Source organism: Erythrolamprus reginae, chromosome 2 (assembly GCF_031021105.1).
Source record: "Erythrolamprus reginae isolate rEryReg1 chromosome 2, rEryReg1.hap1, whole genome shotgun sequence".
NCBI classification, from domain to species: Eukaryota; Metazoa; Chordata; class Lepidosauria; order Squamata; family Dipsadidae; genus Erythrolamprus; species Erythrolamprus reginae.
In genome coordinates this window covers 275,569,708-275,587,774 of record NC_091951.1, presented here as the reverse complement: position 1 = coordinate 275,587,774, position 18,067 = coordinate 275,569,708, and the positions used below count along the sequence as shown (strand labels likewise).

At 39.4% G+C, this 18,067-nt stretch overlaps 1 protein-coding gene across 4 annotated transcripts in view; it reads right to left on the bottom strand.

Moving 5' to 3' along the window:
• The window catches only part of PCSK5 (proprotein convertase subtilisin/kexin type 5), a 226,586-nt gene that overhangs the window by 190,475 nt on the left and 18,044 nt on the right, over window positions 1-18,067 (bottom strand). For all 4 annotated transcript variants that reach the window (XM_070742701.1, XM_070742702.1, XM_070742704.1 and 1 more), the window contains exon 2: window positions 10,783-10,887. In XM_070742701.1, coding sequence (XP_070598802.1) covers window positions 10,783-10,887 — 105 coding nt within the window. The remainder of the gene's footprint in view (window positions 1-10,782; window positions 10,888-18,067) is intronic.

The window sequence follows — 18,067 nt, the reverse complement described above, 5'->3', positions numbered from 1 at the left end:
GTCTAAATAATTTATCTGCCAATTTTAGTATTATATTTGTTGTACTCCTATTTTAATCTTTCATAACATTGTTTTATCAGATTGTAAACCACCTGGAGTCACATGAAATGAGATGTGTGGCATATAAATTTAAGCAAATAAATAAATGAATACATATTGCTACACCATATGGCCAATCCAACGGTAGCCACATGACATTGGTCGAGCCCATTATGAAGCTTCCTGCTTGCTACTGTGCCCTCTGTCATCCCATGCCCCAAACCAGGAGAACTGAATCAGGTAGAGTTTCATCTAGTTGCTAATATGATCCTGCTGCTGCCCCAAAGCCCAATTACAGCCCCATAATCACCACCTTCTGCTGTCTGGGAAAGCCACAACAGAGTTGATATTGTTACTACTGCCCTATTACTTATGGGATCGCCTACTACCTCACACATCCCTATGACCAATAAGGGCCCAGCAAATTGGCCTTCTTCAGGTCCCATCTGCAAAACAATGTCAGTTGATGGGGTCATGGGGAAGAGCCTTCTCTGTGGCAGCTCCGACCCTTTGAAACCAACTGACCCCAGAGATTCACACTATCCCTACCCTGCCGGCCCTCCGGAAAGTCATTAAGCCTTTTCCTGGGACCATGAATGAATGGCTGAATGTTTGAGTGTTATTAATAGGGTTTATTGAACTGTTTGTTATATTTTATGCTGATATTGTAATCTTTATAATCCCTATTGTGATTTTATTCTGATAATTGTAATGCCTTTTATATATTGTTAGCCGCCCAGAATCCACCGAGGTTGGGCGGCATACAAATCTTGTTAACTATTAAACTACTATAAATATATTATGTTATCATTTTGATATCCTTGTGGCTAGTAATGAATTCCTCTGTCTTGTTCAAATCCAGTAACTAATTGATTCAAGAAGCAGTTGTAATGCAACAATAACATAAATATTGCCCATTACTAACCTTCCAAGAATAACATGTTTTGGCAAGCAGTGATCATTATTCATCTGTTTGGCTTAGACACTCTATTACTAAGATTGGGAAGCCTATGTATTATGCCAGAATGGATTGGATTGAAGAACATCTCAAGGAACCCTGCAATGCTATGCTCCTGGGAGAAACACCACCTGCTCATTTATTAATCTTAAAAGCAACAGTAAGTTACTGTAATACACAGTGCATATTATCCTATACAAAATGTCATTAAAACCCAAAACAGGTTGTTTTTTAGTCCTCTCTACTTGATATGCGATCCTTGCCAGTATGATCTCTTCTTTGGTTATCTTTGAAGTCCACTTTAAGAACATTCTGGCCATATGAAAGCTATCAAAATGCGGTTATACATCTTATACTTTCTGCTAATGTTCTTGCCTGTAAAGAGGGCCCAAACAAAACAGCTAATGTTATGGAACATTGATATGGAGTAAAGAGCCTTTCAAAAGTTACATTGCATGTATGGCTCAGGAATTGTTTTATGATGTCCATATGGTAGCTATAACACTTGAATCAACATTCAGGGTTTAATTTATTAGTTTTATTATGTTGGTCTATTGCCTTTAATGCATAATTCTATTAACTCAGGAGATGGATTACACAGTAATGAGTGTCCTGTAAATTGAACTTGACTTCTAGTGACTTCAGGAATTTAAGTAATTTTCTTGGTGATAATATGTAAGTAGGTTGTCATTGCTTTCTCCTAGGATGTTTCTCAACTTCCCTACTGAGAATTCTTTCTCTCCCTGGAACATCATATCTGCACTACTACTGCTTATTTTATCCTACTAAAAGGCCAAGCAGTAGCTCTCCATATTTCTTTATCCCCTTTCAGACTCTTCTTTTAAATATGTTATCTTCTTTCCATTAACCAACGACAATGAAATTATTACAACAAAGCTTTAATTAAAAATCAAATGTAACCCACGCTAATAAAAATATTAACCTTCAGAACATAAAGCTTGATTTTAAAAAAAAATTATCTGGGGAATATAAGCTTTGAATCAAAGGCTCTGCTTATTTCTTTGTCAAAAATATTCAACCATAGTAAGCTCTGCCAACTGTCATTGTTGTAACTGTAACTGTTTTAGCTATCATAGTTTTGCCATCTACACTCCTACAGTCAACTGTACTATCAATGCCATTTGCACTGCTTCACTTTATTTTATTTATTTATTTATTTATTTTGTCCAACACACAACACACATTGAAGAGACTAGACAAGTTGTAATATATATAAAGAAAAGGATAGGAGAAAAGATATAAAAATAGAGGAGAAGATATATGAAAGGAAGAAAAGATAAAGGAGATAAAGGAGAGACAATTGGACAGGGGACGGAAGGCACACTAGTACACTTATGCACGCCCCTTACTGACCTCTTAGGACCCTGGAGAGGTGAATCGTGGATAGTCTAAGGGAAAAATGTTGGGGGTTAGGGGTTGCCACTATTGAGTTAGGTAATGAGTTCCACGCTTCGACAACTCGAATGCTGAAGTCATATTTTTTACAGTCAAGTTTGGAGCGATTAATATTAAGTTTGAATCTGTTGCGTGCTCTTGTGTTGTTGTGATTGAAGCTGAAGTAGACGCTGACAGGTAGAATGTTGCAGCATATGATCTTGTGGGCAATACTTAGATCGTGTTTTAGGCATCGCAGTTCTAAGCTTTCTAGACCCAGGATAGTGAGTCTAGTTTCGTAGGGTATTCTGTTTTGAGTGGAGGAGTGAAGGGCTCTTCTGCTGAAGTATCTTTGGACATTTTCGAGGGTGTTGATGTCCGAGATTTGGTATAGGTTCCAGACAGATGAACTGTATTCAAGGATGGGTCTGGAAAAAGTTTTGTAGGCTCTGGTGAGTAGTGTGAGATTGCCAGAGCAGAAGCTGCGTAGGATCAGGTTAACAACTCTTGTACAAGTACTGTATAGATAGTCCATTTCAAATGTTTGAATCTAATGTGCAGATGATAGGAAAAATGCAAATAGAGCAAGGCTCTCTCTTGAGTAAGTATTGTAGTTTAGCAATCAATCTTTCTTTGTATATTGAAGGTCTGAGTTCTTTCTATTAGGGATTCTGTGTTCAGTTAGGAAATGTAGAAAATGATAACAATAGTCTTACTGTGAGAAAAAAAGTCCAGTGTTCTTGTAGATATTGTTGCAGTTTTAAAAGAAAATAAATATTATTTCTAAGAAATAAAGTTTGTTTTAAATGTACTAACTGTATACTCAATGTTCTGTCTGGGTTCCCCCAGACCTCAACACCAACTGGAAAAAACAGCCAGACACTCTGGTAAAAGCCAAAAGTATTTTATAACTGGAAAAAATAAGCACAGAGGAAAACCTGTTCTTCCCAACAGACAGGATATAATACGGTACAGCAGGGTCCTGATGTCCAGACAATACAGCAAGCTTCTTGCTGGCACCCCCCCCCCCCAAGGTTTCAATAGTCAAAGGCATAAACCAGGATTCCAAGACGCCAAAGTTCACAGCCAGGTCCCACGACTCTCAAAGATAAAACTCCACAAGCCAGGAAGGGTGGGTCTGCCTTTTAGCCTTTCCCAAGAGCACCACACCCAAACCCAGCTGTTGCCACTTTAATGCTGAAAGTATTTAGCCAATTGATTCCGTCTCTGAGTAGCTCTTCGTTGTCGCAGATCAATTATGGCTTGTGCACTTTCCTCTAAGGAATCCAGGCTGCTTGCTGGGGAGAGCTCCCCCTGGTGGGACTCTGGCTGTCCTTCCTCTTCTTCAGCCTGGGATTCCTCCTCCTCGTCTGTCTGCACCTCCTGTTCCTCAGCCTCTCCCTCTGAGCTGGAAACCGACAGAAGGTCAGCCGTTCCCGGAGGGGCCTCAGACGGAACCACAACACTCAACATACACTATAGGAATCTCTAGAGATAGGTACTCTTTCTAGAAAAGGTCAGGTTAAACAATTAGTCTGAAACAGTTTTCAGCAAGAATGCACATGCTTTAATAAGACAGTGCACTACAGCTTCTGAGTAGACATGGAAGAAAGCTAACTGCTATTTCAATGCTCACTTCCCAAAGCACTTTGCTTGACTCCTCCTGCATTTCATTCCCTTGCAAGACTCTAAAGGGACTTTCATTTTCAAATATCAATAGATATTTTCTCTGAACAAAAGTTTCTCCCAAGGCTGCTCCATGTAGAACATGTTACAGAAGCCCAAACAAATTGCAACCCATAGATACTAAAAATTCAACTTCAGAGGAAGTACAATCCCATCTTCAGTAATCCCAGACTGATGTTACTGTTGTTTATTGCAAAATAAAAGGCAATTTGATATTTGTAGGATTTAATTTGGGGTTGTTTCACTTGATTCCAGATGCTGATAGCTCTCAGACATTGGTTGAGGCTTTCCATGGCATCATGTCTGCTTAGGCTAGTCATGTATAATTGGTGTAATCATCATACTAATGACTCCTCATTCTGAACTGACAGATGATGTCTCCCAGCAGTTTCAGCCGCCAAACTTTCAGAAAAACTTTCCAAGCAGTCTCTGAAATCTCTGAATCTCCCTGAATTCATTCATCATCAAAGTCCCACAAGCGATGCACCTACAAGGTGTAATTTGACAAATGAACTGACCACAGCAAAAACAAATTCTAGTGTGCTTGTAAATTCCAAAATAAAGACTGTGTCAATCATGTGTGCCAGGCATGATAATTTGTAATACGTCGAAGAGTCAGATCATTAAAGTACCTTTAGGAACTTTGTAGTAATCATGACTCATGAGATAATATTCATATAAAAGGCAGCTGCTAAATGGTCAGGTAGTCATTGCCAACAGCAGTGCAAGTTATTTTCCAGCCTAATTCCATACAAAGGCACTCACACCAGCCATCCTCAAGGTCAATACATTAGCTCTTCAAGGTAGGCTAGACAAGAAACAATAAGTTACAATACAGAATCTTCCTGCTTTCTTTTTCTCACTAGAAAACTAGGGAAGATCTGATTTAAAATGATTCCCAACTGCTTTTGTGACCTGAAGTACCCTTTGAATAATAGTTTTGTAATCTGTCTCCCAAGGTCATTCCCACATGCCATTACACAATGCTCCTTGCCATTGCGAATCTTCTACATAAATTTATGTTGTGCTGCTCAAGGACCTGAAACCTGGATACAAAATATGAGAGCTACATATCCATTGCTCTCAGTCAGTAATATCCAACAGGTCAACAACCATGTTGGATATAATCTACAGCTCCTCCCGGAGATTAGAACTGCCCCCACCCTCCTTGCCTTTCGTAAATGTCTTAAAACCCACCTTTGCCGTCAGGCATTTGGGAATTGAGACATCTCCCCTGGGCCTATACAGTTTATACATGGTATGTTTGTGTGTATGTTTGTTCTTAATAATGGAGTTTTTAGTGTTTTTTAAATTATTAGATTTGTTTGACATTGTCTTTATTATTGCTGTGAGCCGCCCCGAGTCTACGGAGAGGGGTGGCATACAAATCTAAATAATAATAATAATAATAATAATAATAATAATAATAATAATAATAATAATAATAACAACAACAACAACATTCCAAAGACCTTACATTTACCAGCATCTTAGAGGCCAAGTCACCTGATAACATTTCTACTTGGACTAAAACTGGGGAAACTGACTTAGAAAAGACATGAATATGTGGATCTCCTACATCAACTTACTTAGTGTCCTGTCACTAGTCATGTCCCTGCCCATCACAGTCCCAACTCGGGAACCATTGCATCATCTCAACCAACAATTATTTCTGCATTGTCATCCTCATGTTTTTCCGAACTCAGCACATACACCACTGGTGTCAGCCATCAAGAGCACTTTCCACATCCAGAGTCAAATTATCCCAGCCCGGAAGCTGAGATCTAGTCTCCAACTGTTCTTTATGCCCCTGCTCAGCTTCTAAGGAGGTTGGTAACAACTCTACTTCAAAGCTCCACAATTGCTGCTGCTAGCACTGCTTTTCATAGTAGTAGGAGCATTCGTCATAACAACACACAACTAACTAGAGACAAGGACAAAGCAGGTACCAGACCATCCCCTGGACCTTCTCAAGTCCAAATCAACAGATCCAATTGCTTTCTCAAAAACAAAATGCAACATTCTAAAAATGTGACAAAGTCTATGGAAGTGATAGATAAACCTGTGGTACGCAGAGCCATACCTAAGGGCATACAAGGTGTTGCTCTATGTCAGCTCCAGGGCACATGTGAGCACTGGCCAGCTGATTTTGGGGCTTCTTTTCATCTGTTTTCGCTCTCAGAAAAACTGCCTGAACTCTGGGGACAGCAAAAAACAGCCCAACGGGCCAGCTTCCGGTTGGCCTGTTGGACTGTTTTTCACTATTCACAGGCTTCAGGAGGCTTCCCTAAATCCTGGGGAGAGTGAAAAACAGCCTAACAGGCCTACCAGAAGTCTGGAGGCTCCAGTGAGGCCTGTGCGCATGCATGGGGGGGAGCATGGAGGGGTTTGTGCACATTGAGCTGGGGTGGCGCAGCAGGTAGAGTGCTATACTGCAGGCCACTGAAGCTGACTGTAGACCAGTATGTCAGTGGTTCAAATCTCATCACCAGCTCAAGGTTGACTCAGCCTTCCATCCTTTCGAGTTGGGTAAAATGAGGACCCGGATTATGGGGGCAATATGCTGGCTCTCTTAAAAAGCGCTATTGCTAACATGTTGTAAGCCGCCCTGAACCTAAGGAGAAGGGCAGCATAAAAATCTAATAAAATAAAATAAAATAAAATAAAATAAAATAAAATAAAATAAAATAAAATAAAATAAAATAAAATAAAATAAAATAAAATAAAATAAAATAAAATAAAATAAAATAAAATAAAATAAAATAAAATAAAATAAAATAAAATAAAATAAAATAAAATAAAATAAAATAAAATAAAATAAAATAAAATAAAATAAAATAATAAAATAAAATAAAATAAAATAAAATAAAATAAAATAAAATAAAATAAAATAAAATAAAATAAAATAAAATAAAATAAAATAAAATAAAATAAAATAAAATAAAATAAAATAAAATAAACAAACATTCATTGCATTATGGGGCTGGTCATGTGCACACTCCCCTTTGGCACCCAAGGCAAAAAAAGGTTCACCATCACTGATCTATGATATTTGTTCTATCTTCTGATAAAGTATAAGCTAAATCCAAATGCTCATTAAAAACAAGTAGCTGCAGAAATGTCTTAGAATCATTTTTGATGCTTACTTTAATTTAACAAGAAGCAGCTGTATGAATTTTGCAACTCTAAAAATGATATCCAGGCCAATGAGCAGTGTAAGGGAAGGGGAAGGAGAAGGGGAAAGGGAGAAGAAGGTTTCTAGCTCCATAGACTGCATTTTACATGCCAATCTGGTTGTTATATTAATATGAACAGAATAACTATAAAGTTTCTTGCTCGGTAATACAAAACATCATTTTTGTTAAATATTCATTACTTACTGTAAATAGTTTAAATGGAGATGCCTGCGTTTTATTGGTTGCTGAATGGTATGTTTGAGTGTATGTTTTCTTTTTAATAAGGGGTTTTTAATGACTTTTAATTATTGGATTTGTCATATATTGTGTTATTATTGTTGTGAGCTGCCCCGAGTCTACAGAGAGGGGCGGCATACAAATCTAATAAATTGAAATGAATTGAATTGAATTGCTGGTTTGAGCGGGAGATTTGTTGGTATGTCAGTTAGTTTTTTTAGTATGATAAATCATTGCAAAGGACTAGGAAAGATGATTGGATTTTTTAACATACCATTTAAGTAGATTCATGTGCAATTTATTTGTGCCTTTTGAATACTATGAACCATCAAGAATTATTAAAATATAGTGAGACATAAATGCTACATTAATTCAAAGTATAATGTTCAACCCTTAAAGATATGTTGATCGGAAAATTATAAAGACAAAGTATAAATATGAGGAATCACATCACATTATTTTTAATATAAAGCAACTTTTATTTTTCTAAAGATTTGTCTGATTTATTCTGATTACATTCCTATCTTGCCAATAATATTTCTCATAAGAAATTATCATGACTGTATTTCTAGTTCATAGCAATTTGTTTATAATCAAAATGAAAACACCAAAGTAAAACTTAAAAATGTCAGTTATCCATATCTTTACTTAAATTAATTTTAAAAATAATTTTTCTGAAAAGCTTTTAAAATATTCTGTGAAATGTAGCCTGACCAAGATTGCCTGATTGTTAATTAATGTTCCTATCATATTATATACAACATATATAAAAATTATCAAAAATGACATCCATAAAAACAACAACCAACTACTCATATATTGCCAAAAAATGAGAGAATCTAACTTTTAATGTGTAGCTTTTCATCTCACATTTATAACATCAGCATATGATTATCATAAGAAGATACATCTTACTGGCATACCAATAAAATTAAGATGCAAAATAAGTTTTTTTAAAGTTGATATATTTTAAATAATCAAATATTATAATGGTTGTTATTAGAATTCAAGCAATGATAAATTCTTGTTATACTCACATCTATTTGTTTCACTACAATAAAAAGAACCATGATTCCTTATATACCAAAGGTAGTATTTTTTAAAGCTTTATTGTGGGGATTACTGCGGCATCACGAAGCTTAGTACCGGGAATAATACATGCATTAATGGGAATAAGGAGATCGCTGACCATTTCAATAGCTACTTCTGTTCAGTTTTCTCAAAAGACACCTTACAAAATAATACTATAGAGGGATATAGCATTGCTTCCAGCTGTACGGATTCAGCTCCAGTGATCTTAGAAGCCGATGTCTTAGAAGAACTTGAACGATTAAAGATAAATAAGGCAATGGGTCCAGATGGCATCCACCCCAGAGTTCTTAAAGAACTCAGATCTGTCCATGCTACCCCCCTGACTGATTTGTTTAACCAATCCTTGTTAACAGGAGAAGTTCCTGAGGATTGGAGAATGGCCAGTGTTGTGCCTATTCACAAGAAGGGCAGTAGAGAAGAAGCTGGTAACTACAGGCCAGTTAGCTTGACATCAGTTGTAGTTAAAATGATGGAGACTCTACTCAAAAAGAGGATAAATCAGCACCTAAAAAACAATAACTTATTAGACCCAAATCAGCATGGCTTTACTGAAGGTAAATCATGTCAGACTAATCTCATTGATTTCTTTGACTATGTCACAAAGGTGTTGGATGAAGGTGGTGCCGTGGATATTGCCTACCTGGACTTCAGCAAAGCCTTTGATACGGTTCCACATAAAGAGCTGATAGATAAATTAGTGAAGATTGGACTTAATCCCTGGATAGTTCAATGGATTTGCAGCTGGCTGAAGCGTAGACATCAGAGAGTTATTGTTAATGGCGAGTATTCTGAGCAGAGTCAGGTTACAAGCGGTGTGCCACAAGGATCTGTTCTGGGTCCTATTCTTTTTAATATATTTGTGAGTGACATAGGGGAAGGTTTGGTAGGGAAGGTTTGCCTATTTGCCGATGACTCTAAAGTGTGCAATAGGGTTGATATTCCTGGAGGCGTCTGTAATATGGTAAATGATTTAGCTTTACTAGATAAATGGTCTAAGCAATGGAAACTGCAGTTTAATGTTTCCAAATGTAAAATAATGCACTTGGGGAAAAGGAATCCTCAATCTGAGTATTGTATTGGCAGTTCAGTGTTGGCAAATACTTCAAAAGAAAAGGATTTAGGGGTAGTGATTTCTGACAGTCTCAAAATGGGTGAACAGTGCAGTCAGGCGGTAGGGAAAGCAAGTAGGATGCTTGGTTGCATAGCTAGAGGTATAACAAGCAGGAAGAGGGAGATTATGATCCCACTATATAGAATGATGGTGAGACCACATTTGGAATACTGTGTTCAGTTCTGGAGACCTCACCTACAAAAAGATATTGACAAAATTGAACGGGTCCAAAGACGGGCTACAAGAATGGTGGAAGGTCTTAAGCATAAAACGTATCAGGAAAGACTTAATGAACTCAATCTGTATAGTCTGGAGGACAGAAGGAAAAGGGGGGACATGATCGAAACATTTAAATATATTAAAGGGTTAAATAAGGTCCAGGAGGGAAGTGTTTTTAATAGGAAAGTGAACACAAGAACAAGGGGACACAATCTGAAGTTAGTTGGGGGAAAGATCAAAAGCAACATGAGAAAATATTATTTTACTGAAAGAGTAGTAGATCCTTGGAACAAACTTCCAGCAGATGTGGTAGATAAATCCACAGTAACTGAATTTAAACATGCCTGGGATAAACATATGTCCATCCTAAGATAAAATACAGAAAATAGTATAAGGGCAGACTAGATGGACCATGAGGTCTTTTTCTGCCGTCAGACTTCTATGTTTCTATGTTCTATGTTTCTATGATTATAAATGAAAAACAAAAACTATAAACCATTAACATGAGGTATGCAGTAATTAAATAAAAGCAATTTAATAATAATAAAAATAATGATATATATGAAAACATAATTTTGTAAAAATAATCCTTGCTTAGAAGTAATATAATAAACTGCTATATAATATAGCATTGACATGCAAATCACCCCAGCATTATTATAATATTCTATAAATAATGATGACATACTATTCTTAAAACATTACAATACTATCTTATTTTCCTATATGAAATAGAATCTTAATGAGCAAATGACAATCAATTCTTGTAATTGTAGATGTTATCCAGGTAAACACCCCCTGGCATAATGTTTCAAATTAAAAATGCAAAGGCTTGCATCAAACACGACTGACTAATTAGATTAACTTACCCTTGGCTCCATGGAAATGAAGTTGTGAGTACCTCTAGTTGAAAGAACTGACCTTTTAATTGTTTTACTATGGTAAAAATGGTAATAATCCTTCAATGCTCCAATCTGTAAGAGAAAAAAGATTTTGGAGAGGAGAAAAGAGTCAGAAAATTTATGAAAAGCAGTTTACCTCTTTTTCAAAAGGTCTATAAATTATGCAATTACTACCTGGGCTGAAATGTTACTTGAACCCAAGTACTTATCTTTCAGAAAGACAGATACAATATGGGATGGTTGAATGTCCTTGAGGTTGTAACTATATAACTGGAGATAACAACTGAATTGGCTGTTTTGTCTGTATTCATCTTTTAAATGTTTAATTTATATGCAACATTTTATGTAACAATCAAGATCCACATTAGCTTTTCAAACCATTAATATGATACTAAAATCATTCAACTTAAGGATATTTATTGTTAAACTATAAATATTTAATTCACGAGAAAATTCATTTCAATTTTGATAAGAAAAGCTTATTGCTGGAGAGACGGAGTAACGACACGGACACAAGAGCTGGATTTAAATTGGGTCATTTTTATTAACATAAATTTGCATAATTTATTCAATACTTTGCATAAATTAGCATAATCAACTATGACCCGGAAATGGACCTGCAGGGTCAAACAACTACTTCCGGGGCGGAAATGACGTTATGCCAAAAAACATTCCTGGGCAACTCATGGGCGTATCTCGATGCAAGTCCAGGTGAGGGCCAGGCCATCACCTGCGACCCTGCCATGCTGTGCATGAGGGGGGTCCCACCGGCTAACCGGAATCCGGTAATTAAAGGTGCAGGACCCAAAGACAGGTTCCCCCCAGCTGCTCAGGCAGAAACTCCCTCCATGAGCTTGCGGAGAACCTGTCAATCATCCCCAAAGATGCCCAAGGGAGAACGCGCGGTTGCTAAACCACCCCAGTTTTCCGCCCCTAACCTGCCTACCCAAATGACCAAAGGTAAGCCAATTAACCTAATAAATGCAAGCACCCCCTAACCGCACATCCATCACCTCAGTGTGGAATGGGCGAAAAAACAGCTCCGCTAAGAGGCGGAACTGCAAAAAATTCCCATTCGGCCCCCTAAGGGCGACCCCTAAGCACACTGCGAAATAGTGGAGGGCGGGCGGGTGTCTGCTCCACTCTGCAGTCCGGGCGAAAAGGGAGAGCCCCGGGCCTGCTCGCCCTTATATAGGGCGAGCAGGCCCCGCCCGGACCAATCAGGAGCCTGGCCAATCAGGCCCTGATCTCCCGAGCGAAGTCTCGCATCGCGAGACTTCGCCCGGGATCCAAGATGGCGGCCGCCATGAGGGACCGTGTCTCCCGGTCCCTCCAGCAAAGCCTGCCTGCCGGGTAAGTCCGGCGCTGCCCTTTTTTATTATTATTTTACTATGTATTCGACTTCTATTCTGCCCAATCCCAAAGAATTTAGGATTTGGAACATTTGATCTTTGAAAGCATGTTAAATTATTTAAAGACATTGTTTTCCAAAAAGAATTAGGAAATTGAGATATAATTTCTGAATTGTACATCCAGTTCTTTTGCATTGAAAAAAGTATTTGGTTTGTAGTCCGTTGCATTCATAGGGATCAGCAGGGCAAGGGAGAAGAGGCAAAAGATGCATCATGTCACAATACAAAATCTACAACTTGCAACAGCAAGACAATATGAAATTGGTTCTTGATCTCACCATGTATAGGTATGCCTCAATTTACAACAGTGCAGAAAAAAGTTATTAATGACATTTGTCCCCTTGCCCATTCAGATGCTTAACAACTGACTTATATTTATGTCGGCTGCAGTGTCTCAGACTTATATGACTTTCTGACAAGCAAAGTCAATGGGAAAGCCACATTCCCTTTACAACTGTTACTAATTTAAGAACTGCAGTGATTCACTTACTCACTCACTCAAGTCAGGGAACATACCAAATAGTCTTATTTTCCCCATAACAAGTACCTTGTGAGGCTTGGGCTGAGAGAGAATGACTGTCCCAAAGTCACCTAGACAGTTTTCATAACTAAAAAGGAATTAGAATTCACAGTCTCCTAGGTTCTAGCCTGATAGTTATTTATTTTTATTTATTTATTCAATTTTTATGCTGCCCTTCTCCATAGACTCGCCAGCATATTGCCCCCACAATCCGGGTCCTCATTTTACCCACCTTGGAAGGATGGAAGGCTGAGTCAACCTTGAGCCGGTTATGAGATTTGAACTGCTGACCTACAGATCTACAGTCAGCTTCAGTGGCCTGCAGTACAGCACTCTACCTGCTGCGCCACCCCGGCTCTTTATTTTAACCATTAGTCCTTCAGGTACGAAAAGCACACGTGTGGGCACTATTGGACGTGAGCTGTGCCCACATCCATAATTCAATGCTCCCCTGCACACAAACCCCCTGTGCATGTGTGCATGAACCCCTGTGTTGTCCCAACCCCACACATGCCTGCACCCCCCCTTCTTTCCCATTTCCTGACTTTTGGTGGGCCTAGTAGGTCCGTTTTTCACCCTCAGGCTCCAGAGAAGCCTCCCTTGCCTCCCGGAGGCTAAAAAAATGCCCTCCAAGAGCCTCCATGCCACCTAGCTGGCTGGCATACACATGCGCACCGGAGATGACCTAGGGCAACAGCTTGCGTGCTGGCAGATATGGCTCCGTGTGCCACCTGTGGCACGTGTGTCATAGGTTCGCCATCACGGCACTAGACCAAATTAGATTCCTATCATTCAAATGCCTAGCCAGAATAAATGCAATATTTTCCTCTTCTTAACCTCAGAAGAAAATTTTAAAAAAATCATTTACCTAGATAATCACCCAATAAAATTAATGAGAAGCAAGGGGGAATTTCAGCCATTTCTATCTGGCTCTTGTGAGCTGGTAGGGCTGACTGCACGAAGCCCTGCTCACCCACAGGGACATCATGATGTCCCTTTTTTGTGACAATTTTCAGACTCTGCGCATGCGTGCGGACATTTGCAAACCAATAGGGAAGGTAAATGAATTTCTCCCCTGATGAGAAGCATTTATTTAGATGTATACTGCCACAATGTCTTCCTGCAATAGCCACAAATCCCAGGGTGGAATTCAGCTGGTTTGGACCAGTTAGGGCAAACCGGATGCTAATTTTATATCTTGTTCCCCAAACTGGTAGTTACAAGGACTGGCTAGCCCTGCTCACTCCACCTCTCCCCGCCCTTCCCAAGTGTCTGCATGTGGCTTGTTTTGGATGCTAGTAAGTGCAGGGCCCGTGCAGAGTCTGTGAGAGGGTGAAAAATGGGCCTCTCAGAAGTTCTGGAAGGTTCTCCAGAGTCCAGTGAAAACTGTTTTCAACATCCCAGAGGCTCGAAGAAAGCCTCCAGAGCCTGGGGAGTGCAGAAAAAGGGCCTCCAGAGCCTGGAAGTCCAGAAATGGGCCTGTTTCTGGCCTGCAGAGGTCCTCCAGAGTCAGGGCAGGCTTTTTTTGTTTTCCTGGAGGCTCGACAAAAGCCTCTGGAGCATGGGGAGGGTGGAAATGCCCCTCACTATGGTGCAGGAGGTTGACTAGGCCATGCCCATCATGGCCACACCCACCCAGCAACCAGGCATAGATCCCGTTGCTAAATGTTTTGAATCCTACCCCTGTGACAAATCCAGAAAGACTGCTAATATTGCATCTACTTCCTACTACTGTCACCCTTTCAAGAGTTAAAGGCTGGGACAACTGCAATGAACAAAATGTAACTACATCTTACTTGGATTCGAGTTTACATGGCATCATCCCATCCACAGCATGATAGCCTCCAGTCACTAGGACAGAATACTGAGATATTCCCCTGATGGGCCTTATGCAGGCAAGAGGTTGCAGTACAAAGCCTAGTATAATCAGCATATGATGGTATCATACCCTGAACATTTAGATTATTTCCCACAGCAAAGGGAGAAGGAAATAACCCCTATGGCCCATTATTGTAGGGGAAGAAGAGGAAGAACTTGGGGGCAGAGTTAAGTAAGTAATTAACCCAGAGTTTTTTTATTTCCACAAATGGTCTAAATCTAACTCTTCTTGCATTTGTTGACTCTTTCCTAACACCAATTTGGTATTGACCATTAGTCATCCAGATTCTTGCGAATAGGCATGATTAATCAATCATTTTAAGTGGAACCTAAGGTGTGGTCCAGTGATAGGGTCTAAATTATTTTGTCACCAGCTTGCATGCATGCAACACTTGTGCAGATGCACAGAAGCTGCATGCACAGAAGCATCCTAGGTGTGTGGGCAGAGCCTCACACTGCCACTGCTACTAGTTCTAAGAACCGGGAGCAACTGACCACTGGGGTGGTCCTGATTCTTCATGCCTGACTACAGATCAAATTGCCTGACTGCTATTGACCGGAACTGCCCATTGAGGTAGGAACAAAATGACCATAAAATATGTCAACCAATCCTAACCCCCACATACAGTCCCTAGGCATGCATAGGTAATGGTCTAGCAAGAACAGGAGATTCAAAGATCTCCATAAAGATTGCAGCAAAGTTTATCGACTATAAGCAACTAAAGTCATAAACATTCTGTACTCAGGCCTTGACAGAGGCCAAGTAATCTATTTTCTTCAGGCTTCATCAATCGCTACACATTAAACTACCTTGACCCCAAAGTGAAGATCGGTATAAACAGTCTTCCTTTAAGGAGAGGATTGCCCAGAACCTATTTCAAGGATGCTGGAATCACCCTTTCCCACAGAGAGCATTAACCAACCAATATTATTATTATTGTTGTTGTTGTTGTTGTTGTTGTTGTTGTTGTTATTATTATTATTATTATTATTATTATTATTATTATTATTATTATTATGTCAGTACAACACAGCAAACAAAATCACTATGCTGGATTTCGTATTTCATCACCAGTCGGGCGCTTCCCAAGCACCTAGAACTGCGTGAAGTAGCGGCAAATTATGTTTGCCGATCCCAGTAAAGCGGCCTTTTGCAATTGACAGATGGAGATTTTGTCAATTCCGATGGTTTTCAAATGTCCGCTGAGATCCTTTGGTACTGCGCCCAGCATTGTTGTTGTTGTTGTTGTTGTTGTTGTTGTTGTTATTATTATTATTATTATTATTATTATTATTATTATTATTATTTGTTTATTAGATTTGTATGCCGCCCCTCTCGCCCCTCTTTGGATTAATCAAGTGACCTTTCCATCTCCATATAAGAGCTAGGAAGGACATGGTTCAATACTGCAGGTGGTAAGAGTCAGGGGTAAAATGTTTGTTCCTGTCGGTCGTTGGAGAGCCAGTTGTGAAGGGAGCGAGAGGCTCCATCCACCCTCCCCAGATGCTGCCATTTTACCCTCTGTGCATGCACAGAAGGCTTTGCACATGTGCAGAGGGTAAAAGAACCCGAATGGCAGTGTCTGGGCAGGTGGGCAGATCCTTGCGCTCCTTTCACAATCAGCTCTACAATGACCAAGAGGCATGAGTGAACCAGGGGCATTTCCCCAATGATAAGGATCATATCATTGAGACCCAATGAAGACCTCAGATTAGGCAAGCCATAATGAGTCATATAATAGAGCTAGGATGCCTCAAACACCACATTAAACTCTGCCCATCTCTGGCAAATCTAAGTGACTTTGTTAGCAAAATGCATCCAAAGTGAATGATCATCCTGCCCATTCTTTTCCAAAGCAAGGCTGTTGACCCACCATACTAACGCAATCAGGTAAGAAAAATAATGATACCAAAGACTAAGATTTGAATTCGTACTTGTGCTTGGTCATATTTACTTTTGATCTTTTCCCACCAGCTTTAGATATCATTTCTGGTGGTTCAACTCCTGTAACTGCTCAGAGAACTAAAGTGTGCCTCAGGCTCAGAACACCAAAAGTGATCACTTCAGAGAACATTCATTGAGAGCCTGAGCTACAGGAAAACAAAGCCACATCTGGGAAATTCCTCAAGTGCTTCCAAGAAACCATCTGGATTCATGCATTTAAAACGCATCCTAACCTATTCTATTCTGCAGAGGTCTTCAGAGCAATTAATCTTAATTGGGCCAGAAAGAGATCCAGTTTGACAATGAGGCAGATATAATCTTGTCACATTCTATGCAGTTGCTCTGAGCATGTGTCAAGCTTTAGAAGATGGTCCATGATAGCTAAACAGACCTCTAGCATTGAGCCTGAAGTCAATCAACACACTAAAGTGGTGTTTCTCAACCTCAAAATGTTAAGATGTGCGAACAATTGCAAGAATCCCACAGTCAGAATGCTAGAAGTTTACATAAATACCCACCTTCTCCCTAAAGCCCAACTTAAAACACGGTACTTCACACCTCCACTACCTCAAGAAGAATGTCTTCGGAGAGGGGCGGCATACAAATCCAAATAATAAATAAATAAATAATAAATGTCCCTTGTCACATAATATCCAGAAAGATGATGATGATGATGATGATGATGATGATGATGATGATAATATCCAGAATATCCAGAACATAATATCCAGAACATAATATCCAGAAAGATGATGATGATGATGATGATGATGACGATGATGATAATAATAATAATAATAATAATAATAATAATAATAATAATAATATATTAGACTTGTATGCTGCCCCTCTCCGAAGACTTGGAACAATACAGATACAAAGCTAATAATTAAAAACTGTAACTAAAACCCATTACCTTAAAAACAATTTATACTACACAATCATAACCACACATAACTTTCAATGGTCAGAGGGGGGGATACACTAGTTATCCCATGCCTGGTGACATAGATAGGTTTTAAGGCTCCTGTGGAAGGCGAGGAGGGTGGGGGTAGTTCGAATCTCTGGAGGGAGTTGATTCCAGAGGGTCGGGGCCACCACAGAGAAGGCTCTTCCCCTAGGTCCCACCAGACAACACTGTCTGGTCGACGGGACCAGGACAAGGCCAACTCTGTGGGACCTAATCGGCCACTGGGATTTATGTGGCAGAAGGCAGTCCCATAAGTATTCTGGTCCGATTCCATGTAGAGCATTACTAACACTTTGAGTTGTGTCTGGAAACTAATTGGCAACCAATGCAGGCCGCGGAGTGTTGGAGAAACATGGGTGTATCTGGGAAGACCCATGACTGATCGCGCGGCCGCTTTCAATACCTCCATCCCAATTCTTAGCTCAAGATTGCTGCAGGATTCAAAACATAGAGGACAAATGTTCAAAAATATCACCATGCTCAACCAGATCTTAATAATAAATGTCTGGCCCATCATCTTATCCAGA